Source organism: Numenius arquata, chromosome 19 (assembly GCF_964106895.1).
Source record: "Numenius arquata chromosome 19, bNumArq3.hap1.1, whole genome shotgun sequence".
Taxonomy (NCBI): Eukaryota; Metazoa; Chordata; class Aves; order Charadriiformes; family Scolopacidae; genus Numenius; species Numenius arquata.
In genome coordinates this window covers 2,891,212-2,918,647 of record NC_133594.1, presented here as the reverse complement: position 1 = coordinate 2,918,647, position 27,436 = coordinate 2,891,212, and the positions used below count along the sequence as shown (strand labels likewise).

General features: G+C 45.1%; 1 protein-coding gene across 1 annotated transcript; it reads left to right on the top strand.

The window, feature by feature from the left end:
- Nucleotides 1-2,449: 2,449 nt before the first annotated feature.
- On the top strand, nt 2,450-20,152 carry TNFSF8 (TNF superfamily member 8). Its single transcript, XM_074161300.1, has 4 exons — nt 2,450-2,707; nt 9,421-9,466; nt 19,127-19,198; nt 19,755-20,152. The coding sequence occupies exons 1-4, from the start codon at nt 2,450-2,452 to the stop codon at nt 20,150-20,152; spliced, it is 774 nt and encodes a 257-aa protein (XP_074017401.1).
- The last annotated feature ends 7,284 nt before the right edge of the window (nt 20,153-27,436 follow it).

Sequence of the window (27,436 nt, the reverse complement as noted above, 5' to 3'; positions counted from 1 at the left end):
CCTGTATATTATTGTGTAACCTTCCCAGCACATTTCCAACTCACTAAGCTCTATGGGTGTCCACAGCTGTTCTAGTGGGCTAAACAAATTTAGCTTAGAAAGTAACAGGCCAAATTTAATCTGGAGTGCACTTTTTTACACAGGGAATGAATTTTCCCTGTTTCCCCTCACTGGCCTTCACAGATCTCTTTTTCTTTTGTAGTCACCACCACTACTGTATCTAGTTGTTGACTTATAAGTAAGTTTAACACACATGTTTTACAGTTTGAAGAGCTGACCATGCACATCCACGTACAACCACAAAAGCTTTACAAGCTCACAGAAGACTGTGCCCTTCTCATGACACCAAGCATGATGTGGCATTCTTAAAACTACACCATCATTACTCTCTTGAAAATAATTTTTCTTGCTGAGGTATGTATCTTCTCAGCCATGGGCAAGAGATGTTGAATCGCTTTTCAAGCACAGTAGATGTTGCCAGTCACTGCGAGATCTTGGTAAATTGGGTTTTCCACATTTCAGAATTGCCACATGGTCAAGGAGGGTTGGGGGAGCAACGACGGTGTCAGGGGACCTCCATGTTCTGCTTCCCAAAAGGTGGGTTTGCTGCTCTCCAGGACTTTAGGGGTCAAATGCACTTTCACAGGCAAGACTGTGTAAATCTTTCCCTTGCAAATCACGATTAATTTCCAGTACAAACCAGGGTCAGTGAGAACCACTGCTGCTAGTGGTTGTCCAAGGTTTTGCATTCACCAGGCGGGACCCAGCAGGTGAGGACCCATCTCATCCAGCCTGTCAAGCCTGAGCAACAGGTTTCCTGAGGAAGCCCTGACAAAGTGTGTTACACTATTGTCTCACCCTTAAGGAGAGGAAGCTGCTTCCCTTTGTCTCTCATTAAAATAGATTGTGCCTGTTTCCACGGTGATGAGAGATGCTCTGAAAAACACTATTTTAGAAATCTATAGAGGGTTTTGTAGTGCTATGCTCTAGTGATTTTATTAAAAGATAGTAGTAAGATGCCAAGACCCTTTGATGTCAGGGGTGTAAAGAAGAATTGCATTAAAATAGAAAGATATTACCTCTGGTTTGGGAGTCCCACAAGCCCAAACAGGAGGAAACTGGAGAATTAAATTCAATAAATAACTCTACCTGCTTTTTGTGTTCTGATATTCTTCCCAAGACATCTCTTGTGGCTCTCTACGAGGAATCATTGATAAGAACCTGTTCAGCCTCTCTGATGTCCTTGTATCTCCAAACTGGAAATAGCTGAGACAAATAATACTCAGAGTAATTTTGATCATGTTACATGAGTTAACTGGTTCCATTGATATGAATCAAAAGAGGACACACTGACTGAAAATTTTCAGAAACACCTAACTGTCTTCACAGCTGGACAGGCCAAAAAGCAATGAGTCGTCTCACAAAAAAATGCAGGGTTAGGAATCGCTGGTCCTTTCTCACTGGAATGAAGTAGGAATATTTCCAGCTGAAGAAATCTTAGAATCACACAGACTGGCAGGGGTTGGAAGAGACCTTCAGAGATCATCTTGTCCAACCCCCTGCCAAAGCAGGGTCACCCAGAGCAGGCTGGACAGGAACATGTCCATGTGGGTCTGGAATATCTCCAGAGGAGACTCCACACCCTCTCTGGGCAGCCTGCTCCAGGGCTCTGGCACCCTCAAAGTAAAGTTCTTCCACATTCAGGTTCTGTGAGAAACCTCATGGCTAGGACAGAGGAGAGGCTTGTGGACAGGACAGAAATAAGCATTAATTCTCTAGCTGCAAATAAGCCATGGCAGGAAGGTGAATGCAGCCACATCCTAACATCGTGCTTTCAGCAGCCGCTTTCAGTGTGACCACTTTCTTTCTGTGCCTCTGCCCAGAGCTTGCCTCCTGCACCGAAGGTGTCTTCCTGACACATTTCTATGAAATACTTCAACAAAAATCTCACCCAACATCTCCAGACCTTCACAGGCAGGAGCTACAGACACCAAACTCAAAGCCTAGGTCACCTCTGAACGCAGAGCTCTGGAGGTCGTGGCTCTGGGATGCTGCTGGGACTGAGAAGAGGTTGCTCTGTGTGACAGGAAGGCAGAGCTCCGGGGTGGTTTACTGTACCGAACTGTAGCTCTGAGCATAAAATGAAACAGAATTTGCATAGCTCTCTGTTTCACAGAAAGGCAGTGACGGCGGGGGGGGGGGGGGGGGGGGGGACAGGGAGGACAGGTCTTGGTATCTATTCACCTTCTGACATCAGAAACCTCCGCTGCAGCAGACAAGACTGCCGTCGTGAAATCCCTGATCAAGAGCATGAAGCTCCTTCCCCTCTTCACAACTGCGTCCTGCTTCACGCCCCCAGGTCCCTCTTTCGTTGTACTACAAGTGATGAAGTTTTTTTTCCAGATCACATGAGCCAGGATGAAGGGGGAAAATCCTGCCAGGAGCAGAGATGGGCTGCAACTTGAACCTGATCAAGGGGAGATACAGAGCATACCCTGAGAGCTATATAAGAATGTGCTCGGCACAAGAGCAAACACTTTTTCAGGCGAAGGACTCTCATGAATCAGCCATGCATGTGAGTGAAGACACCGTTTCAAGGAGGCTTGGAGCCACTAACAAAACATGTTTGTATTTCATCATCGCTGCCTTGGTTGCGTTACTCATCTTTGCAATAGCCACCATCATGGTCTTAGTTGTTCAGAGGACGGTAAGCAATTTCTTACTTTATTCATTGGCTTCTTCTTTTTTTTTTTTTTTTTTTCTTTTTTTTTTTTTTAAGCTACTGCTTTCCAGAAAATATCCTGTGGCCAGAAAATCAGACGCTGGGTCCTGTTATAAATGTACACATATGATTTAGGGGAGGGAAAGATGAAACAAAGAGAGAGATGATAGAATTTTCCAATAAAGAAGACCTTTCTTCATGGTAGCCTTAACTTCTAGAGCGCAATTTCTACTCTCTAAATGAAAGTGGAAAGCTCATAATCCAAGATGCAATCCACCCTCTGCCCTAACTAGTCAAGAGGAGAGGTGGAAAGACAGATCAGTGCCTCAGTGTCTGCTGCCTGGTTTTATATGTGTCTCTTGTTGCTACTACGAAGAGTGACCACTGTCCAAGACGCTCTGGTCTTGTCTGTCAGTGTCTGCATGTGTTCCTCTGAAATACTGATAAATTTTAGTAATGGACATAGCACAAGACACCGCTATGTGTCACTCTGTGGGGTGCTGTCTGCTGGAATGCACCATGATGCAGTGAAGCAGAGCTCTCTTGAAGTACCCAGAGCTCTGGATGGGGGCAAAGTAGCTCATGGTTGCTCTCTTTTGTGTCAGTTCTCTTCTTGGGGGTGATTTTTAATGCAAAAGTAGAGTTATAGCAAGGATGACTGGAGGATATAAGTGGGCAAGGTTTGACAAAAACAACTGCTCTCTCTGCCTACAGACATTTTTTCCTTCTAAAAATAAAGATGATTGCTCTCAAATGGATCTGGGGTTGAATGGGGAATCAGTGAGACATTTACAGCAGGGGCAGAGGTACAGGTGGTGGTGAATATAAAAAGTGCATTTCTAATCTTACCAAGAACGTTGCCATGAACTTCACTGGGCTGAAACGACAGGTTAGAAGTTTTCTAGGCTTTGAAATCTTATTGCACAAATCTAAGTGCTGAAGTGCCTCCACTACTATGCATAGAATGAAAGCACCAACACGGGGCTACTGGAGGAAGTTGGCCATGAAAAACAAAATCTTTGAGCTCAATATTTTCTCTTACTAAATTTACCCTGTGCAATTTGTGTATTTGTGTATGCACATTAACCAGAAATTAAACCATGAAGGCTTGACTGATACGTCTTGAAGTTGCACCAGGGAGGAGTCATTTACCTGAAATCAGCATTCTTCCAAAAAAGAAGCAGTTTGGGCACAGCTAGAATGAGACATGGGAGCTTTCATGTGAAAAATAGTGGGACATTAAGGGAGATCTTTAAAATAACAGCCTGGGTAATTACAGAATTGCCACAGCTTTCCTATATAATGATGCTTTCATTTGTACTTATTATGAAAGTAAGCATTAAATTACCTCTCCATCAGGATAACGCAGTTACACTAGTTGCCAGAGGAACAATATTACTGGAAGAGTCAAGGTTTTCATTTAAAAGAGTAATGACGTTATTGCAGCTGCTTTCGAAACGAGCTTGGCTGAAGGAGAAAGTCGGAAGTCGAGGTGTGTGAGAAACACAAATAAAATCCGGCAACAATTTTATGCTGTGAGAGGAATCTGGTAGTAAAAGCATAACTTCTGTTCTTGTTCTCAGGAAGCTGAAAGACCCTCAGTTCAAAGGCAGCATAGTCATTCTCCATCTATGACTGGTCTTGAATTTCCAGACCAGGGAACAGGTCTTGCTCCAAAAACACTTTAGCTCATGGTCACACTGTCAGCATAATGTTAGGCACAAACGATAAAAATAGAGTTGTGGCTGGGCTGAGCATCTTGTAGTATTGACTTCAGCAGCTCCAGGAGGCCTGGAGGTTCTTGTACTTGGAGCCCTGTAGTTGTTGAGTCCTGTAGCTGTAGGCAGTAGAGCATAATCAGTTGGCTTAATTATTTTCATTGTAACATCTCAAGAGAAGACTGACATTTTGTAAGATCAGCCTCTTGGGATGATCTGGTTTTCTCTCCAGATGTTGTCAGATGGATTATGTGAGTGGATTATGTGGCAACTTCATGCCCTCCCTATGTGAAGCTGAGATAGAAATTTCTATTTTCCCCTGTTCAAAGGAGTGCTAGAGGGTCTTAGGAACAATACAGGCTTTCTGACATGTATCTCGGGTACCACTGTATTAAGAAGAGGCTTCTGGTGGCAAGCAGATATCACAGTCCTCTAGCCCCATTGCAGGTACATGGAAGTTGGCTGCTTGTCTCCCTTTTGATGAATTCACACTTGCCTAGTTTAAGATGAAGGAAGATGCATTGGAAAGGGAAAATCAAACTGTGTAGAAACAAGGCATTTGCATCACCCAAAATCTGGGTGCTCTGAATAAGGGAAATCCAACATGAAAGACCAAAACAGAAAAAGCAACTGAGATTCCAAAGCTGCTCCTCTGAATTTAACACCACTTCTAATACGCATTATCCCCTCCCCCCACATTTTCCAACACCCCAAGAAATTTCCTTTATGACTTGTTTTCAAGAAGAGTGGCACAGCACATTAGTGTCAGGCCTGGAAATTGTCATTTTTTTGTAACTAAACTGCGCTCTTCAGAACTAACTGCATGCAGTGCTGAAGTCAGTTCATTTCTTCAGCTTTCATCTGCAGAAACCCTTGGCTTCAGGCCATTCACTTGTCTCAGTCTTTCACAAGTGACTTTATTTTTCTCTGGAATAAGAAAAGTCGCTGTGTGGGGGTCTGTAGCCTTCATTTTTTTTCTCTTAACACTGTCATAAGAGTGCTAAAAACACCTTTCTGCCTGCTGCATTTCACTGCTGCTGGTTATGTGTATATGTACACATATACATAGATATTTACATATAGAGAGAGATATATGTAAAATCAGTGAAAGAAAGTGGGACAGAAAGGACTAGAAAAATGTAATTTTAAGACACACAGACCATAGCAGATCTTATGCTGTACTGCAAGGTATACTGTGTCGGACACCTAGGCCACCTACCTCTATGAACAAATTCAGTGCGAATGTCCGAAGTCCATAATCTGGGATGGTCCGTCAATGCTCTGGATTTTTGTAGACTTCCCATTTTTAAACTCCAAACTGAGTGGACAAATCTTTTCAGCAGAGTTAAGGCACCGGCGTGGCAAATGCTAAGAGTTAGCACGGGTATTAATATCTGCTGATCCAGTCTTCAAGACTGCTGGAGTCAAGAATGTAAAACCCCCAGAAATCGGTCCTACAGCACCTAGCATGTCCCTGCACTCTCTGTTCAGTCATCGATGTTGGCTTCAAAATAAACTTGCCACGGGCTGCCCCTATCGGTGCCTACTGGCCCCCTCTGGTGGACAACCCTGACAAAAATTTAAAAAAAAAAAAAAAAAAAAAAAAAAAGCACTGAAATTTGCCCCTGAAAGTAGATCTCCCACTCGTTGAAGACCACAGGGAAAATACTGAGGCATTTTTGAAGAAAACTGCACTGTTCCAGCTCTTGCCATGGCTATTCTGTACAATGACAGCCACCTGTTGTCTAGAGGCATCAATTTAATAGGTTTTGTCAGTACTGGAAAAACTGAATTTCACACGGGGTTCTGTTTCCTGTGATGCTCATTATCAGATCAGCTGCAGGGATGGTGCTCCGTTTTCTGGAGGTTTCACATCTAGTTTCTACCTTTGCTTCTTGGCAACTCAGAGCCACCTACCTAAAGTGCCACTGCCTTCCTTCCCCCTCGGCCAGAGATGGGCAATGATGGTTTGAGGCTGAGCAGAAACATGACTTTGAGGCCCTTTTTCCAAATGCAAAACTTCCTTGAAGGACAGAAGTCCTCCAAGGGTGGTGAGACACTGGCCCAGGTTGCCCAGAGAAGCTGTGGCTGCCCCATCCCTGGAGGGGTTCAAGGCCAGGTTGGACGGGGCTTGGAGCAACCTGGTCTAGTGGGAGGTGTCCCTGCCCAGGGCAGGGGGTTGGAACTTGATGATCTTTCGGGTCCCTTCCAACCCAAACCATTCCATGATTCTATGAAATCCAAAGAGCTCATCCCTGCAGAACACTGTCTGGACAAGCTCTTGGAAGAGCCCTAGACCCAGTTAAGCTGACCCCAGGCCAGTTTCTGGGGGACTATTGTTTCAAGGTGTGTTTTCTTGGACTTTTGAGAGGAGGGTACACACTGCAGAGACCTCTGGTTAAATCAGTATTCACAGTTCTAACAAAGGACACTAGAATGACCCTCTAGCATCACCAACCTGTCTTAGCATGGGAAAATTTCTTGTAAAATGGTTAAAGAAAAGGAGAAAGAAATTACTTCACTGGCACCTGATTGTTATTTTCTCTAATGAAGCAAACTCAAATTATTCTGCTTGCTGAGGAAAGACTGAGATCTTTCATCATCAGCACCCAGATCACTCCAGACAGGGTGAAATTCGTTGTCATGAATTCTTCCTGAGCTGACGCTGTAGAATTTAATCTTTTTGGGCTCCTACTGTGTGCCTCTTTGCATTCCAAATTACAGCATTACATGCAATATTTTTGCTGTCAGAAAAGAAAGAAATAGTGCCAGTAATATTTCAAAACAAGCTCTAAAGTTTTATTTGAATATCTACTCAATTGTCACTAAATAAATTGCATTAGCATCTGCTGGTTTCAGCCACTGTGAGACTTCTCAGTTGAGAACACAATACATTAGTACATTTTAATTTTGTTTCTGCTGCCCTGATTGCAAAGCAAGCTGTGAACCATCAGCCTTGTCCTGCACGCCGTGCCTGAGGGAGGGATGCAAGGTGAACACCTCACTGCTGATAATGTCTCAATCACTTTACCAAACACTTCTCCACAGGGTGCAGTGGATCTGCTGCCTGATTTCATTTAGCATAATCTAGTTGGGGACAGAGCATCACCTTGTTCCCCAAATTTAAGTGCAAAAATGCCTTGAATTCTCTGCAGAGGGCAGAAATGCTCATCCATTGCACTGGAAAGTAATGCTTCCCTGCACCCCAAGTCTGTGCGAGAGCGACAGCCCAGAGCAAGGGTCCAGGTGGTAGATGGTCCTTGGGAGTGTTTTCAGTTGAGACTGTTCTCAGTCCCACATTTGATGATATGACTGCATACGATCCATGAGAGTTTGGGAGGGAGGATGTTGTGTAAAGGACGAAAAATCTTGGAAATGCCTGGTTTTTCAAACTACAGCTCTAGAATCCCATTCAGCTCCTAACCCAGAAACCTTCCTGCATGGCTTAGGAAGATCACCTGCAGAAACACTTTGTCTCAACAGATAACTTCTCCCCTGTCTTACACAGGTGCGGGGAGAGAAAACAAACAAATCAGATATTACAGATACCCACATCATGAAGTACCTTTGCCATCTCTGGCTGCAGGACGCAGCATTTTGGCATTAGACCAGAGGATAACATTGTTTTGCTGGGATCAGGTGCAGCTCTACACTTCAACCATGGTTGAAAACATGGTCACATTGGGCCGAAGTATTAAAAAGTATTCTTAAACATTTAAGGCTAGAACTTTAAGTACCACAAACAGACACAACATGACTTCTCTCGCTGTCCAACCATCCTCCTTCTCCCCACACCACACATTATCTTATTTACACCCAGAATAAAGTGTTTATGTTTTAAGACCACTGTGGATGAAGTTACCTCCCACCACATGCATGGTCTGCCTCATTTCTCCCAGGGGATTATTAGATGTTCTGCCAAAGCTGGTACTAGCTTCCAACTTCTTTCTTCTTGAACGTGTTAAATTGGTCCTGCCCTGGTTAGCCCACAATTAGCCCAGGTAATTGGCATGCAAAACAGAGGAGCTGGTTTAGGCTAGCTTGAGCAAAACCCACTCCCTGATACCGAAATCCCCGAGGGACTCCCGGTGTGTGTGAGTGAAGGGACGTGACACAGCATTCCCAACACTGAAGCACTCTCAGTACTTCTCCTTGGCTGTTGGGAGAATTTGTTTGCTCCTCGAGGGCATTGCTGGGTGTTTATGAGCTGTCAGTGACTTTACTTGCGTGGACGTAATATGCAAGCAGGCACAGGCTTCAGGGTTTTATCTCTGGATGGCAGAGAGACGTGATAAAACAGAAGCAAGATGACAGATGAAGCCTACTATGTCACACTTGGAGCACATTTCCTGATCAGTTTTCGTGCCATGTTGATTGATGACAAGTTGCCATGACATTCTGACCCTTGGGTTTACATCCCAGCATGAAGTAGGAGGAGATGTGAAGCAGGACAACGCTGTCACTCTCAGACCCATGTTGGGTCTCTACAGCTCTTATTTTCATCCAGCCACTGACTTCCCGAGGATGGGCACTGGCTCTCAAGGGTGCCCAGTCCCACTCTGTCCTACTCTCTCCAAGCTTTGCGAGCCACGGAGTGAGAGTTTTCAGGGCTTCTGCTTCCAAAACATCCCCAACAAAAGCCGCACACATTTTTTACAGCACTGAGAGTTGCTGGCTGTGTCAGAAATGTAGATTTCGTATGTTAGAAAAAAAGGGCAGTGATGAAGGATGAGGGATGACTGAGGATGATACTGAATGCAGAGAGCTTCCTGGAGCTCCACAGCAATCCCTCTCTGACCTGTGAGTCTCCATAGGAGCCATATGCTCTGTAGTGCCTGGCTCTGACTCCCTGCGCATCAGGCTGTGTATTGCCTTCATAGCACGCAATGGAAACTCTTAAGATCCACTTTTAAAGCAGGGTTGTACTTGAACATGCGTCTGCTCCCAGAATAACCATCCCTTCTCTCACTTCTCTTTCAGGCAGCTGGTCCTGCCACAGAGAGCATCGCAAAACCTATCAGGACAGGTAAGACACCTGAACTGGCTATACATGCCACTTGTCTCATCTGTAATGTGAATATTGCCCAGGATCCCAAATAAGCCAGTTGTGCACATCTTAACATTTCACATAAAGTCTCTTCTTGGTGAAAAGTCAAGGTAGTGGGGAAAAAAAAAAAAAGAAAAAAATTACTCGGTATCTCCGGAAACCAGCACATGGCTGAGGAAATAACAAGTATGTCTGAATCTGCCCTGAGGTGTCTCTGCAAAAGAGCCTTTTTTGCCAGAGGATGTGAACATCACTCTGACTACTAGGTCTTCTGTTAAGGGCTGGATCTTGCACATGTGGGTGTAATGGCCCTGTCTTCACAAGGCACTGGTACAAATGTGTTGGCACATATTCCAAAATAACCGAAACTCCTTCCGTACTCCTCTGGCCTGGAGCAGTCATGTGTTTCCTACTGGTTTGTGGGGGAAAGGAAGGGGCAAATGGAGAACAGCAGCAACAGGCACAGAGCAAGGAATTAAGACAGGCAGAGTATGAGCACAGGGATCCCAAAATGGAAAAACCTGTCTAACTAGACTAGCAGAGACAGTGTACCAAAATTCTGCTTTTCCTTAGCATAAATCAGGAGGAGAACAATTTATTTCATTGGCATTGCCTCCCTGGTTACATGACCCTTAACATCAGGTATTTTGTCTTCTTGCAAACGTTCATACACAGTCCTGGAGGACAGGAGATACCATCACCTCCCACTCTACAGAGGGGGAAAATGAAGCACAGTGTTCATCTAGAAACACTGGCAGAATGGGAAATTGAAGTTCAAGGTCCATAGAGTCCTAATCATGTAACCATCTTTCCTGCAGCTACTTTTTTGCACACAGGTGACATAATGCAGCATTTGGGCAACACATACTCTATCTTGGATAACTTTTGAATGTGAGATTCTTCCATATTGGGCTTTTTTCAGCCCACAGGTCTCAAAGCAGTCCCTGCATGTCACTCTGTCCTTCCTGAGAAATACCGATCTTGTCTAACCATCTCATTTTTTTTTTTTTAATGTTTTACAATTCCTAGAGAGATTTTCTTCTAGAAAACATCTAGAGATGTTCACTAGGACATGCTAAGCACATATTGCTTTCTCTCTATCAACCTAAGTAGCTCCTCAAGTCTTTCTATGTCCTTCTTAAGTCCTCTAGTGCTTTATTTTGTAGCTGAAGTTCCTCAGAAGTAAAGCAGGGTCTGAACGTACAAGGCAGATTTGGCTAAGGGCATTTGGACAATCACATCACAGCCCCACTCCAGTGCGTGTCCCAAAAGGTGCCCAAAAAGCAGCTTTGCAAACCTAATGGGCTGCAAAACATCACCCTTGCTGATGGTCACCCACGGTCCCCCGAGATGATGGAGAGTCCCCAGCAGTTGCGAGGCTGTACAGCCCCAGAGCAGAACCTCTGCCCCTGTGAAACAGCGTAATCTCAGAGAAGACACCAGAACTGCGCTGGTTTCCATGGCTGAGTTTTACCAGCAGTTAAGAAGAGATAGTGAAAGCTGCCGGTGTGGGGTCTAGTCAAAGCGTGAGCAACACTGGCATTCCCAGGGCAGGGAGGAGAGGTCTCACTAAGCCAAAAGTGCAATCTATATATTTTTTTTTTATTTTTTTTTTTAATGTCCTATCAGGCAACCTGTGCCAACTGCTTTTTCTCCTCATAAATAGCTGGCAGGTGCCAGGCAGGAGGAGTGTGCTCTCTCCAGGAACCCAGAAGATGCCCTCTTCATTATCCAGAAACCTTTCTGTCTTTGGGTCAATATCAATTACAGGCACCCTCTTGCTCTGGATTCTGCTGCTAAATCTGAGATGATGCCATTAGTGAAAGACAAAGGAGGGAATGGCAGAGAAACCCCACGAGGCAGGAAGGGTTGCTGAGAGCTGTTTCCCATGGGTGTGAGTGCTCTCTCAGCCCACCCCTCATCGCCCATCAGTCTCTATTGTGTGCCTCTGGCAGGGTAATGGAGCATTAAAGTGTAAGCGAGTTACAATAGCCTTTTATTTATCTCTTAAAATGCATAAAGCGGGGCTAATTGATTAATATATCCCAGCGGGTAATCTACTGAGGCCCCCTCGGCAGGGAGCTCTGTCACACGCTGCCAGGCATCGCTTGCTGACTTCTAAGCAGGGAGTTGCAGCGGCCACTGCAAGGTCCCATCCCTCAGCTGCAGAGCTGTGAGAAACAGAAACATCAGAAACATTTCAGGATGGGGACTACGGTGAGGCTGAAGTTGCTGTGGATTTAGATTTGGCTCCGTGTCGGCCTCTCAGACAGCCCAGATGATGTAATTTGGGTGTATTTTTTTGGATGGGAACACCCACCGTGAACACCCACCAGGATTTTGAAGCCCTGAGTTGTAAAAATGGGCAAGAAGGGAAAAAACATGAGCATTGCCGACTTGCCAGGTTGGTGCTCAGCCTTGCTCCAGCACCATGTCGGTACCGACGGGGAGGGTGAAGGTACCTGCTTGTGCAAAACATCTGGGAGGTGCTAGTGGGGGACACAGCACTGTGCTGGTGGGAACCGCTGGGACTCCAGCAGGGGCTGTGTTGTAATGCAAATGGACAGTGGCCCAGACACAGCTATTTCTCTGAATTAATTTTGTAATATTAAACCAGGGAAAACGCGGTGATTTCATTTAGATTTCCAATCAGATTATGTTCTATTATTAGCTAAACAGCAGTGGGCCCTAAAGCAGATTTATGGAAGGTTTACATCCCTGACTCGGCTGTCAGTCCTCAATGGATGGGTCTGCAGGAATCCACAAGCTGTAGCTGATGGCATGTCAGCTAACTAAATGTTTGTGTGAAAAACGGTATCAATCTCCACAAAACACCTGTGCCATTGTCTGTGGAGTACCTGAGCAACAGGGGGAAAGAATCAAATCTTTGTGAAATGTTCTTTCTGTGGAAATATTTCTCTGTGGAAACTCATCCACATTTCATAAATATCAAATCACATATACTGGTGTGGGCCAGAGAGGCCCATGAATTGTTAGATTCGTTTTTTAGAGGGAGTCACAGGGAACTTTATGACCTGCCAATGTCTAGAAAGGGTCAGCCCTCATCACCTCCGTGGTGTCCTCTCATTTCCCCGTAAATGTTGTAATCCTGGACTGATGGCTTTTCTTGTTATTTTGAACTGCAAAGACATGATACCAAGATGTCTTCTCATTTATATAAGGAAAAACCTGAAGATACATACACATACACTGTTTATAGATATTTTTTCCCAGCAGTAAGATCTGTTAGCAGTTGATGGACAGACCAGGAAAGGAAATCCAGCACCCCATTCATAGTTTCAATGGGAAATAGGTTCCCAAATAAAAACCTAGCTCCAAGAAATTAATAGAGGTGACATTCACATCCTTGCTGCCCTAGAGTAAATCACCCTGAAGCCAGTGAAGCAAAAGAGTCTTTCCAGATTTGCAGCACTCTCTCTGAGTGCAGTTTGACCTTCTGCAGCCAAATTCTAGTCTCTTCCAGCCTGGAATTGTCCCAGTAATGAAATTGCTGGGCTGTTAGGCACGCATCCCATGATGGTGGATTCTTCAGAAATGGATATTTGCCGTTTAGACCGTATAGATTTTTGCCTTCTCAGCTTCAGTATACGTATGCGTTGGTGTGCACATATGTGAAACTGTGTAAGGTTCCGTCTGCTCCTGGGCCAGGGCAGATGAGCTGGGTTTTGCAGTTAGAAAAATATTGGCAAGTCTGGGCTTGCAAATGTTAGAAAGAGTGCACAGGCATCCTCCTAGGCAAGCATCCGGAGGAAACTGCAGCTAGACAAATTCCAGTTAGTCATAACGGGGGCTGGTTGCTTATTTAATTAATAACGAGATGATCGGTATTGCTACAAAATGCTGCATGTTAGATCTTCTCTCTCTCCAATACTTAAAACACAAGTTATAGATGAATATATATATATAGATAGATGAATATATGTATATATGTAGATGAATAGCTCATGAAATTATGTGACCTATGCTGTACTGACTTGAATTATTTTGGCCTTCCACTCTATGAGTTTTGCAGTAGTCAGGTGTGCGGTGATGAGTTCATGAGAGGTCTTCCTAAATTTGGAAGAAAGAAAAGGATAACTCTAAAGTTTATATTTTTGGAAGGAGGTAACATTGAGTTCAGTCCCCCTGCAATGCACAGGACCAGAGTGACAGTCCTTGGGCTCTTGAGGACCAAAGGCACTCGGTGCATGTGTGACAGGCACAGCCAGGAGCAGAGCCCAGCTCTGCCACCAAGCCCAGGAGAGGATGTCACCCAGCTGGCACTTGTCACAGCATCACTCAGCTGGGACAGTCCATCAGTACCAGCTGTGTGCAGGGCGCTTAACTGGGGGAATAGAGTTAAAGGTGGCTATGAGGGCTTCAGATAGCAGCTGATGAGAAACAGAATTAGGCAAGTTCTGCTAACTCTAGTGTGCTGACAGGGATGTACGAAATCACCTCGCCTAATTTTATAAGCACTTAACTCCGTGGGGAGTACAGAGGATTTGAAAGCTGTTTGTTGTCTGCTCATACTTCTTTACTTGGTAAAATAAGTTTGGGTTTTTGACCTGCTCGTGTGCCTGTCCACACTCATCCCCCAGCTGGCCATAACGCCATGCACACTGCAGAGGAACATCCCTGTAAGAGGTGATTGGTACCAGGACAAGCTTCAGAAACCTCATTTGAGGGGTTTTCTGTGTCTGGATAGCAGCACTTGGCATTCTGGCATGCCACTTTCCTGCTTTCACTGCCTTTTGGCCGTGCTCCTGTTATACCCGTCTCAGCGGTGGGGAAACTGAGGCAGTCAGCAGCGAGGAGAGCTCCCCAGGCAGAGTCACATCTCCTTGGACCAGGCTGGTAGCAACCCGTATGTCCACATGTCCCACAGCCCTTGGGTTCCTCCTGGCTGGACAGGGTCTGATTGTGTTTTGATGAGGCTCTTTTCATTTCGCACCGCAGGTGGAAGCCATGGGAGTGCCAGTGAGGCTGCAGCTTCTCCGAGTCCCATTTTTAGGGCTACAAAGATGATTAGGGGCATAGAACATCTCTCTTACGAGCAAAAGTTGAGGTTCTTTTTAGTCTGGAGAAGAGAAGACTGAGGGGGATCTGATCAATGCCTATAAATACTTAAAGGGTGGGTGTCAGGAGGATGGGGCCAGTTTTTTCTCAGTGGTGCCCAGTGACAGGACAAGAGGAAACGGGCACAAACTTGAACATAAGAAGTTCCATCTAAACATGAGGAGGAACTTCTTTACTTTAAGGGTGGCAGAGCCCTGGAACAGGCTGCCAAAGGAGGTGGTGGAGTCTCCTTCTCTGGAGACATTCAAACCCCGCCTGGACATGTCCCTGTGCAACCTGCTCTGGGTGACCCTGCTCTGGCAGGAGGTTGAACTAGACAATCTCCAGAGGTCCCTTCCAACCCCATATCATTCTGTGATTCCTCAGGGCTGCATCTTCTGGATGCTCATCCTATGGTAAAAGGAAGACAAAAGTGAATTATCTCCTGGCGGCTTCTTTAGGACAAAATAACCTAAATGGCTTCCTACTAATACTCCTTCCTTGTCAGCAGCCTTCCTTAAAGCAGCCTGATCTACAGCCATGGTGTATCAGACCAGACAATGAAACCAGTGTGGTCTCCTTGGTACTTAGTCCCAAAATGTGGCTTTGCTTTTCCTCTTTCTCACAGTATTTTTAAGCTCATATAATCCTATTGACTTCAGTGGGATTACTTCTGATTTACACTGTTACTAGTGCAAAGCCAATTAGGCGATGTGATTGAACATGTCCATCGATCAGTCCTGAAACTCTAGTCATTTCAGTCTCTCCTGGCTTCTGCTGGAAATGTTTCAGATAAAAGAATTAACTTGAGAAATAAAACTAGAAAACAGTTATAAGCTGCCTCAGCAGAGCGAGAGCCGGAAATGTCTCTATAAAACCATTTTTTTTCCATAACTTGCCTTCTCAGAAACACAGCTGATATCACCAAATAAATGGTTCAAACACACACACACACACACACAAAACTTGCTGACATCAATAAATGTAAGTAGAGCTTTGGAAATGCAAAATGCAGCTAGATCAGTGGGGAGGGGTGTGTGCGGATTTTGAGAGATGCCAAGAATATCCTGAGACAGCTCGTGAGTGATGGGGCTCCTGGCAGCACTGGGCTGTTTGTGAGCGCTTTGCTGGCTTAGCAGATGCTGCAGGGCTGCAGCTTCCAAACCCTGCTTGAGCAGCAGGGGATTTTCTGCTTTAGAGGGTAAACCCCCTAAATGCCACCGCTTTTCTGTAAAAACACTCTGCCTTCTTGCAGGACACCTGGGATGTGAGTGGGCTCTTGGCACTGACTATGTATTACCAGAAGGTGTTGCCACCATCGTTAACAGCTTTAATTTGAAATAAGGGCCAGAAGGGTTTTCTCCTGTCCTATGTCATATCTCCACATCTCTGTAGTGTCTGTGTACTCACTAAAACACTATAATGACATGACTAAATATCAGGAAAGTAGGCTTTGGTATTTCGTTGGGGATTTCCAGTGCAGCCAAGGGACTTTGATACATGACTTACTCATTCTTGGAGCGCAGTGAGCACCTCCTTCCCTCAAAAGTGTTTCAACTACAGAAATCAGAGAAAGATTGCGATTCTTTCAAGATATCCCCAGCTTCCTTCTCCAACAGTGAGTGCAACGGGTGCAATCACCAACCAGGGGCACTTGTGTGTGGGACCAGGTCTCCCTGATTTATCCACCCTCCTGACTAAGGACCTCTCAGAAACCAGGCCATGCAGATGCTGCAAGGGTCTGGAGAGTTGAATCTCTTTTTTGTACCCTTGGTTTCAGCAATTCTATGAAACTTAAGAACCGTGTCTCACTATGCATTTAGCAGACTCCTTCTTGTTCATGTAAGAGACAAGAAGTATTTCATCTGATATCACAGAGTAGCATCAAGACCTAGTAGAACTTAATTTTGTGTAATACCCAGTCCTTCAGAGACCCTTGTAGGGTGGGTGACTCTTATACCAATTTTATACACTGAGTCATAGGAAAACTTAAGTGATCTGTGTACCCTGGTAGAGGGGAGTATAATTTGGTAAGGCTTTACTGAAACTCCTTCACAGTTAATTCCTGGTATTCAGCTGTAGAATAAAACACAAGAAATTCCCAGTCTCCCATCAGAGCTCCTATGCACATCCCTTCCATAGCTGCAGCAGGGCCAGGAGATGTAAAAAAGGAGAACCAATGCAGTGGGAAATAAGCATTCACCTGTGTCGTGGTCTAAGCCCACACTCGCTCAATCCCCCTGGCTGAGGTGGGGAAGAGAATCAGAAAAGTAAAAGTGAGGAAAAACTTGTGGCTTGAGATAAAGACAATTTAATAGGTAGAGCAAAAACCTCACACACAAGCAAAGCAAAACAAGGAATTAATTCACTGCTTCCCATAGGCAGGCAGGTGTCCAACCATCTCCAGGGAAGCAGGGCTCCATCATGCGTGATGGTGACTTGGGAAGACAGAGGCCATCACTCCGAATGTCCCCCCCTCCTTCTTCTTCCAACAGCTTTATATACTGACCATGGTGTCATAATGCATGGAATATCCCTTTGGTCAGTTGGGGTCAGCTCTCCCTGCTGTGTCTCCTCCCAACTTTTTGTGCCCCCCCAGCCCTCGCTGGTGGGGTGGTGTGAGAAGCGGAAAAGGCCTTGACTGCCTAGAAACGGCCAAAAACATCAGTGCGCTACTGACACTATTCTCATCCCAAATCCAAAACGTAGCACAACACCAGCTGCCAGCAAGAAAGTCAACCCCATCCCAGCTGAAACCATGACAACCTGTCTGTATATCCCTTGGGATTTACACCATTTTCCAGAATCTATGTCTTGTCTGTATATTCATATGCCTGTGGGCTGCACAGGGCAGTACAAACCCTGCGCTTTACAATCACAAGTGAAAGGAGGAATAATCAGTGCCCTTCACTAAACGCCCAATAGGTTGAGAGGAGGAAAAGCTTGCACAGAGCAGATGGGAGGGTGAAATGTGGCTGGAAAGGAGGTGAAATGCAAGGGGAAGCAGTGGGGTGCAGGGTTGAGGATGCAGAAGCTGGAATATGGGGATGCAGGGTCTGGGATGCCGTCCCAGCATACCGTGCTGAGATGCAGGATATGGGACACCAGGATGTGGTGCTGGAATGCGCGGCCTGGGATACTCTTCTGGGATGCAAGGTCTGGGATGTCATCCCGGGATGTGGTGCTGGGATGCAAAAGATGGGACGCTGGGATGCAGTGCCTGGATGCAGGGTCTGGGATGCTGTTCTGGGGCATGCTACCAGGATGCAGGAGATGGGACACCGGGATGTGGTGCCAGGATACGGGGCCTGGGACGCAGTGCTGGGATGCAGGAGATCAGACACCGGGATGCAGGGCCTGGGATGCCGTCTCGGGATGCAGTGGCGGGATGCGATGTCGGGATGCAGGAGATGGGACACTGGGATGTAGGGCCAGGATGCAGGAGATGGGGCACCAGGATGCAGGGCCTGGGATGCCCTCCGGGGATGCAGTGCCGGGATGCGGCACCGGGATGCCGTGCGGGACGCGGCCGCGGGAGGGAGCCGTCCCCGCACGCCCCGGGACGGAGCCGCCGCCGCCGGGCGCCCAGCGGAGGGGCAGCCCCGGCACCTCCCCGCCCCGGAGCTTGGATCTTGGGGGCATTCCAGTGACACACAGCTGCCTTTTGCACTGAACCGAGGTGCCAGAGGGGTGCGAGCCCCTTCCCTGCCGCTGTGGCTACCCAGGGAGACGCGCAGGCAGGAGCAAAGCTGTCCCGGCTCCTCCAGCAGGCAGCTTTAACAACCAACAACCTCCCCTAAAGTCCACGGTTAAAGCAACATGCATGCTTTAACCGTGAGAGAAGAGAGCAACGTTTCAAGAGCCGTTTTCAGAAGTACGTTCCACGTTTAAAAGCTTCTGTCTGTAATTTCACCATGCAAATAATTTGTTTAAATTAAGTTCACCTGTACATAATTTCTATTTGTAAGAAGGAGAATAAGAAATACCTTTTTTTGGACTGATAGCCGCAATCTACTACAGCTTTAGACTGTTCTAAATTTACCCATCAAGTTGCACTGCTATGAGTCCAGTCTTTTCTCAGTGGAGCCCAGTGACAGGACAAGAGGAAACGGGCACAAACTTGAACATAAGAAGTTCCATCTAAACATGAGGAGGAACTTCTTAGCTGTGAGGGTGCCAGAGCCCTGGAACAGGCTGCCCAGGGAGGTGGTGGAGTCTCCTTCTCTGGAGACATTCAAAACCTGCCTGGACACATTCCTGTGCAACCTGCTCTGGGTGACCCTGCTCTGGCAGGGGGTTGGACTAGATGATCTCCAGAGGTCCCTTCCAACCCCATATCATTCTGTGATTCTGTGTGAATTCTATGTGCAGATCAGATATTATCAGCCGAGGAGTGAGAATCAGCTCTCCTGCATGCCTTTCTAGTTGCTGCTGCTGCCTGTTGCTTTGGAGCTGCTGCTGTGGTGGTTGTCCATTGCACTGTTACAGCAAATAAGTGAGGTGCCAAATGCTGACAGCATTTTACAGTACAAAAAAAAAAAAAAAATCAGGAGTGGTCACTTAATCTGTTGTTTCCTTCAGGGAACACCTCCGAAGACCATTTAAGAATCCTACAGAATGTCCCGATCAAGAGAGCCGCTGCGTACATGAGAGGTCAGTGGGGAGCCCAGTGGAGGGCAAGTGTTGGCACAGAGAGACTGCAGAGCTGGCTGAAGGGCAGGCTGTTCACATCATTCAAACTGGTTTCAGTGGCAAATAGCTTTTTGACCAAATGGGCATTTTCTAGGAAAAAAATTCCTTAGATATCCTGAAATGTGGGTGTGTTTGGTAAATCCCCTATATGATCACATAAACGTGTATTTTTAACTTGATAAGAAAAAATAAATAAACAGATACCTTCCACACACAAACAAACGAATACACATCTCCATTATTTCCCTTCAAATATTGCAGGAGGTCATTTTACTGCATCTCCCTGTCTTGGGTTTCCCAAGGGCCGTGTAAGTCCTTGGAACTTTTTAACACCCCACTTCCATGTGTGAGCTCCCAGTTGTCTGGCCAGGGCCTTTTCTTGGAGCTTCCTGCAGGAAAACCACTGAGCAGGTATCTCCATTTCCCAGCAAACACACTGCTGCAAGTCACATAAGGCTGAATTCAGGTCACTAGAGCTCAGTGGCTCATTTTAAAATTTGTTTGCTTTCCTTTCTAGTGTCCAATCAAGTAAAAAGTTCAAAACTGACCTTGGTCGAGAAGGGTATTTGTGAAGACATCCAGTGCAAGAGTGACGAGCTGGTGATAAGGACACGAGGCCTCTACTTGATCTATTGCCACTTGAACTTCCATTTTCCCAACTGTTCAAACAGCCCCACCGACCTGAAGATAGAGTTCCTTGTGAATGACAAAGTCAACAGGCAAACGTTATCCACATGGTGCGCGTCAGAAACGTGCCAAGAAAAGACGTTTAAGACCTTGTTCCAGCTCCATTTGACATACCTGGATGTGGAGGACCGAGTATCAGTAACACTTAATCATCCTGAATTCTTGAATGAAATTTCTCTCCCCAATGAAAACGTTCTTGGGGTTTTGAGGTATAGCGATGAAATGTGAGCAGCTCTCTGACCTTCCTCTGCTGCCCAGACTTATCTTTCTCTGAACAACAGTAGCCTGCTTTTACTAGGCCACACCTTGTTTATAAATTTCCTATCTTACCTCATCACTAGGGTAAACAAGGAACTTAGTGAGTGTCCCAGAATGAAACCTAAAACACTGCGAGACCCACACCTGATAGATTCCTCTGGTTTGGCTCAGGGCAGGACTGTTGTCGGACTATCCAGCATATAACCCACAGATCTGCCAATGGTTCCTCCAAACAATGCTGTGTAAACACAGTTTAAAACGTAACCAGATTATGGGAAGAATAAGCAATATGGAGACTTTTTGGCTAATGGACTGCTGACAAGGTGCCTGTGCTCAGGAGATGGGGAAATCTTTTTAACTTAATTTTATGGAGTAGTATTTTGACATGGTTTTCCAAAAAACTATCAGTCAAAGCTTGCAATCAAGGCTTTCTTTACAACTGTAGCATGCAACCACAACTCTGGAGTAGGTTTCTGGACAGATCATATGAAAGCAAAGATGATGAAATTATTGACTCTCAGGCTGGTAGGTCAAACTCTGGAACAGGACGTAGGAGATAGGGGACTTACAGGGTATTTCTGTGCTGCCTTCTGCTACGGACTTTACGCAATTTACTTCCAAGTGTTTTCCTTTTCACTACTTATCCATCTTTTCTATTTAAATATTAAGCTCTATGGGGCAGAGGCTTTTTATATGCACAGTGCTCAGCCTCTCTTCTCACTTGGGGTTTCTAGACCTTTTCATAACAAATATTAATCTAGTTGTGTCACGTAACAAAGTTCATTATGATGCATTTTCCTCGAATCCTGCCCTGCCCGTTTGACAGTGGCCTGCGTGACACCAGACCACACCAGTGTGTAAATACACCTCTAGCGCCTGCACTTTCTGAAAATCCAGGATTCACATGTGAGGTCCAGACTTTCCCAAAGACAATTTCAGACCTGGTCCTCAGCTGACAGCTGCGGTGTTTGGGCAGTCCAGAGGATAGGTGTTATCTGGGCTTCTTTGGCCGACTGGAAAGTTTGGATAATGAAGGATGAAAGAGTAATCTCAGGCGCTCTTATTCTATGAATTGCAGTAACACGGGCATTTACTTGAAATGTAATTCTTACAGTGTGGGGTGGGAAGAGGCCAAAAAGTTACAAAAGCTGGTACCAGTTCACTCTTTCCTCTTTTCCCTTCATCCCTCAGATCTCACTAAGGTCTATTTTCGTTGATATTCAACTTTTTCCCCTCGCGTACCTGTACCTTCTTTCTTTTACATGACTAGAGCTTAGTAAACTGTTCACATCAAAACATTTAGTCGTAGATTTAGTTTCTGGCTTCAGAGACTCAGTAAGTGCTTTCTTTTTCAAGCTTAGTTGTCAAGCTTCTGTGAGGAAACTCAAAATACCCCTAATAGTAGTAATTTGCTACTTGTGTTACGTCACCAGAACCTCATGGTACATATCGGTGAGGTTTTTGTCCTATTGACCAGGTGACTGCAAAATACACAAGAAACCTTCAAAAGGTCCTGAGCAATTGGTGTGATTCATTGCTAGAGACATCTACTTTCTGCTTGATAAACATTGATGAAAACAAAAAATCCTTTTGCTATTAATGGTTGGGGGAAAAAAAAAGAAAACTGAATCCATGTTTTCTTTCTTTCTTTTCCCCTTAAAGAAAAGAAATTTATTTTTATAAGAGTCAGCTTACCCTGCCTATGACATTGCAGCCTCTACTGGGATCTCCTCACACCTCTGGACACTCTAAATCTCCCTCTGAAGAGGGTTTCTAACCAGTCTCTGCCTCCCCTCCATACACACAACTAATGTCCAGAGAAGTTTAAGCAAGCCTGGCAGTCAGGAATCATAGCTCCTGAATATAGAAAAGGCAGCTAATGAATGAAAAGACACATTTACTCACACATACCACCCCCACCACCTTTTCCTGAAGGCTTTGAATTGAAAGAGAAAGACCATTCTTTTTAAAAATAAAGCAGCTTTCTGCGTAGGATGATTTTATTCCATTATTTTACCAGATGGAGAAAATCCTGACAAAGCAGTGCTAAGCTTCTCAGCCCCAGGCTTTTTAATACCGCAGAATAAAACAATCTGGCCTCTACTCTGTTGCCTCTGAGAAATAAGAATAAATTATAGCCATAAAGGGAGCCCATCAATAGTGTGCAATTTTGCCATCAGTTATAAAAATGTTAAATAGCTTTCACTGAAACAAGGCCCTGAGCCAAGCAGCAGCCTCCCCTCTTTCTGGCACACTCCAGGTCAATTTATTCCTTCATCCTTTTTCCTTCTCTTATTTCCTAGGCTTTTTGAAGCAGGTCATTTTTGACAACAAACCTGTGCTAAAAAAAAAAAAAAAGAAAAGTCCAGGCCGATCCTTTACATGATTCTGTGTCTTTTCATCCATATCAACAGCAATGCACTTTCAGGGACGACCTGTTCCCATGGTCTCAGCTTCGTCACTGTTTGCAGCAGATGAGCTTTTCTGGAGGAGGGTCCTCAGCTCTTCTGAGGAGCATCTCAGACCTACAGACCCTGCCCTGGGTCCCCACCACCGGGCTCAGGCCACGAGAAAGGGGGGGCCACTACTGAAAGCACCAAAGTCATGGAGAAATTGTGAAAATTTCTCCCCTTGGCCTCAGATGTGGCAAACGTGGCTTTCTGTGCGTATGCTCCATTGCTAACTTGACCAGAAACAGGAAGCATCAGCAATCTCACAAGCAAGTCTGCTCTGTTGAGGTTTCATGGCCCTTCTCAGACACTGAAAAAGTTGTACTCTTAAACCATTTTCTGCTTGGCTGAAGAGCATCTATGGGAGTTAATACATGCTGTTACTCGTAATCGTGTTTCACAGGAAAAAATGCTTATTATTGGCTTAATTCCGGCTGTTGTTAATTGCTATAGAAAATTTTAATAGGAACTTTAATAGAAGTCAAGTCAATGCAATACACTTCCATCCGAGCTCACCCGGGGGCAGCAAACCAAAATCAGATCACGGTTAGTATCAGAGATTACAGAACTGGATCTCAACTTCACCAAAGCTGTGAAGACTTTGAAACCAGGATTGCAATTAGACTTCTCAAGGCTTGATGACACTTCCTGTGAAATTGGCCTGAACCCAAACTCTCAAAGCTCAGATCTGACAAATAGGTCATGGCTTATCTGACACAGATTCATTATTTAGGCTATGCAAGTGCTTCCTGAGGGACTTGGGAGTTTTGCATTCACTTCACTTCTGGTTTTGTTTCATTTTATTTTCTTCAGCACATCCCACAGGGAGGAAAAATCATAGGCACTTAGAGTGAAATCCTTTACTGTGCCACGAGCCAAACCAGGGGCTGTGTGCTGCCTAAAAATGTGCAGCAGTCCTATTTTAAAGATCCCACTTGCATCAACAGAACATTGACCTTCTTCTGCAAGGTGACTACCTGACTCTGTGCTCAGATTCCTTTGGAGAGCAAACAGCATTCTGCAATATCCTTGGCCACTTGCTCATGCTCTTAAATTAATATTATTATTATTCATAATGTTAATAGATATGAAAATGATGAGCAGCTCTATTTTTTTTTTCAAGCACCCTATCCTGAAGTTAAAGTATGAAAGGGACTAGTCAACACAAATAACCAACCAAAAAGTAAAATAAATAAGAAGCCTTGGCTTTTTGGGACCCCTAACTGGGCCTTACTGACAGGTCTTTAAAAACTGCAAGTGATACAACTTGTGTTTGGTGCAAACAGCGAGGAAAAAAAAAACCTCAAAGCAAAGGCAGTTTCTGTAGGAGGAATAACTGTAAAAATGCAAATTCTGACAAGAAACACTTGCAACAGCAGGAGTTGCACTCAGTGACCTCAAAACTTCTTTCAGCCTTGGCCTTTTATGGTTATAATAGGCTTAATTTCAAGAAATTATGATGGACACAAAGGCTTGGAAAAATGTTTTGGAAGAGTGTATTCTGCAGCCGTCATCTCCTCCTCCCCTCCCGGGGTAGCTCCACTGCAGTGGTTTAAATTCCCCATTTCTCTTTTCAGTACTGATCCCAGGAGCTCGAAGATTTGGGGTGGAGGAGGGTAGAGCCCAAAGAAGGGCAGTGTGGCACGTTCTGAAATTGAGGTGCTTCCAAGGAGAGTGAAGGTGGTGAACCCCCAGAGCCTGACCTTTTCATCGGGGCCAGAGCGTCACCCCCTCCACGCTCAGCATCTCCTCTGGGCTGCAGGCACCATCCACCCTGCTCTGTTGCAAGATGAGGATGTACACCATGGGTAAAGTCATCGGCTTTTCCTGAGGTGCCATACCCTGCAGTATTGGCACACCATTTCCCTTCAGCCATGTCCGCAGCAGCTAAATTTAGGATCCCTATTTCCCTCTATAGCTGGTGTGAAGCAAGAACCCCCAGGAGGCGAGTCACAGCACCCAAAATAGCTGCTAGACCAGACATCGTCAACTGCCGAGTGAGTCTTTACTCAGTGTGGTCACCAAGTCCTTGATCTCAACAGCTTCATCCCATTCAAGATAAATAAAAGATTATTTAAGCTGTGGATTTATAATTTATGGACACTTTCCACAGCTTCCCATGGAGTGCTGCCCGTGCTTTGAGGCGGGGTGAGGCTCATGGGAGGCCCACGGCTCTCCAGCAGAATATGTTTGTATGGTAAAACACAAATACCAACTAAGTTGTTAGATTTATGGAGGCAAAAGAGTAAGATTTTTCTGCTTAGGTCATTTTCATTCCCACCAATACCTATTGTTTGGACTTGTCCAGAACTGGTAGAGAGAGAGCAAAATATTGAAATTAGGCACCAGTTCAATACTTAGGTTTTGAAGCAACTTCTTCCTCATCTAAAACTGTTTAGTAAATATTTGAAAAATTTTTTTCATCCCTTCAGTTTACGTATTTTTAATTCCCTTGTGTTTCTGTTATTTTGCGTCTTCCCCTCTTGGCTTCTATTTTTCTGTCTCTATTTCTGCATAAAAAGGGATGGGAAAAAGCAAATAAAATATAACGTAAAGGGAGGGGGAAGGAAGGAAACCAAAGAAGTGTGAAGAACTGGGGAAAAAAAAACCCTGTTTGAACAGTTAAATGAGCTCTACAGAAGCTCTGACTCCAAGGATGCGAGTTAATATTGGCATATGCAACAATCTGAAAATAGGTATTTCTAAAGCTTATGCTTTAGAGGGTAAATAAGTTTAATGCTTAAAAATGAGAATTTCATGTAATTTTTTAATACTTTATATGAATGTGATTCCAGGGGCTTCAACCAAGTTCCTCAAGCTTGACAGTGGTAGAAGAGCAGAACTTCTGCCTCTGGCAAGCAGAATTGTGTGCAGTATAACAGAGCCTTTATATTTAAAGGGTATTTTTTTCTCACGTATAAACCCGACTGTGTTGTGAGACAGTTCACTGGGGGCTTCAGCAATAGACACGTATGAAATGTCAAAATAATTATGTCATGTAAAATGAAATAGTTCTGTGTTAATTATTGCAGTTTAAATATTGGGGACATGGGTGTTTTCCTGAATAAACACATCTGATTCGTAACACTGTGTCTTTAAGTGTGTCTTTAATCATCTTCAGCCGTATTACAGAGCGTTTCTCCAAGTAGATATCCACACAGACCTCAGCCTGCAGCTTACCCAAACACAAACCTATTCCTTATGGGCGACTTCACCTGATGCTGGACCACAGCAGCCCCTTGGGCTACCTGCGTGGGCAGGGGACTGGGGCTAGCATCTGCCCCTCTCCAGGAGCGTGGACCCTCGGAACAGCTGTAGCATCACTCATGCACAGGTCTAGTTGGTCTTTTACTGACTATGGCCCTGAAGCTCAGGAAGCACTTATGAAATGCTGGCTGGGTTAAAAGTGTTGTGGTGGTCCCCTGAGGGACATTAAAAAAAGCGTGGCCAGCAGGTCAAGGGACGTCATCCTCCCCTTCTGCTCTGCCCTGGTGTGGTCACATCTGGAGCACTGGGTCCAGTTCTGGACCCCCCAGTTCAAGAAGGACAGGGAACTACTGGAGAGAGTCCAGTGGAGGGATATGAAGATGATCAGGAGACTAGAGCAGCTCTCCGCTGAGGAAAGATGGAGACCTGGGGCTGTTCAGTCTGGAGAGAGGATCTGATTGATGCTGATCAATATCTAAAGGATGGGTGTCAAGAGGATGGGGTCAAGCTCTTCTCAGTGGTGCCTGGTGACAGAGCAATGGGCAACGGACACAAGCTGGAACACAAGAAATTCCATCTGAACATGAGAAAAACTTCTTTACTTTGAGGGTGGCAGAGCCCTGGAACATGCTGCCCAGAGACAGTGTGGAGTCTCCTTCTCTGGAGATATTCAAAACCCACCTGGATGTGTTCCTGTCCAGCCCGTTCTGGGTGACCCTTCTTTTGGCAGGGGGGCTGGACTGGGTGTTCTCCGAAGGTCCCTTCCAACCCCAACCATTCTGTGATTCTGTGAGCTGAAACACACCTTGGAGTGGATGGGGGTGGTGGGCTGGTCCCCAATGCCCAGCTCAGACCCGCAGCAGCGGGATGAGGTTGTGCAGCCATTCCTGGAGCAAAAGGCTGGCTCTGACTCTGTGCTTGCCTTCAGTCAGTGACATCAGAGTCTAAGCAGCTGAAAGTATTAGACTTGATGTTATAGGACCTGAAAATTTAACAGAGCTGCATTTCACAGATACAGAGAAGTTTGCAGAAAGTTAGCAGCATCTTTCAGTGCTTGGCAGATTTTTGTTTTTCTCAGACAAGAATAAAATATCTGCATGAAGATTTAATGATTTAAACATTTTAGTTATATTGATTAAAGTTTTGAAATTCATTCCTGGAAAGTGCTCGGTACTTCTGCTCTGACTCAGAGGAACACTTCAGTGTACACTTCAAGCAGGTGTTTAATTGCAAGAGGCTTTAAAAATATGTGGCCACTTAAATACTTGAGTGTTTTTAAACAGGAACAGACATAGTGCGTGAGTTTAGGTGCCTAAGCAATTCTGGGTCATGGCATTTTATGAACAATTCAGTAAGAATTCACCTATTTTTAAAGAGTCACTTGAGCTTTTCCTTAGACTTTGATCTTTCATTACCGTACAGATTAGGGGGGGGTTTGAGCTCCAAATAACTTCAATTCAAGTTAAAGGTTGTAAAACTCAATAAACAACAAGGACTTCAGCATACATTTTGCTCAGGTATTACATAAAGTCACGCAAAGGACAACAGGAATTGAACAGCCAAAGATCAAAAAAATTCTTAAGAAAAATTTTTTTTA

Excerpts from the sequence above, each read along its gene's own strand:
- TNFSF8 (XM_074161300.1), top strand. The coding sequence starts at position 2,450 with ATGGGCTGCAACTTGAACCTGATCAAGGGGAGATACAGAGCATACCCT. Across the intron at positions 9,467-19,126 it reads CGCAAAACCTATCAGGACAG|GGAACACCTCCGAAGACCAT; the intron begins GTAAGACACCTG and ends TGTTTCCTTCAG. Across the intron at positions 19,199-19,754 it reads AGCCGCTGCGTACATGAGAG|TGTCCAATCAAGTAAAAAGT; the intron begins GTCAGTGGGGAG and ends TTTCCTTTCTAG.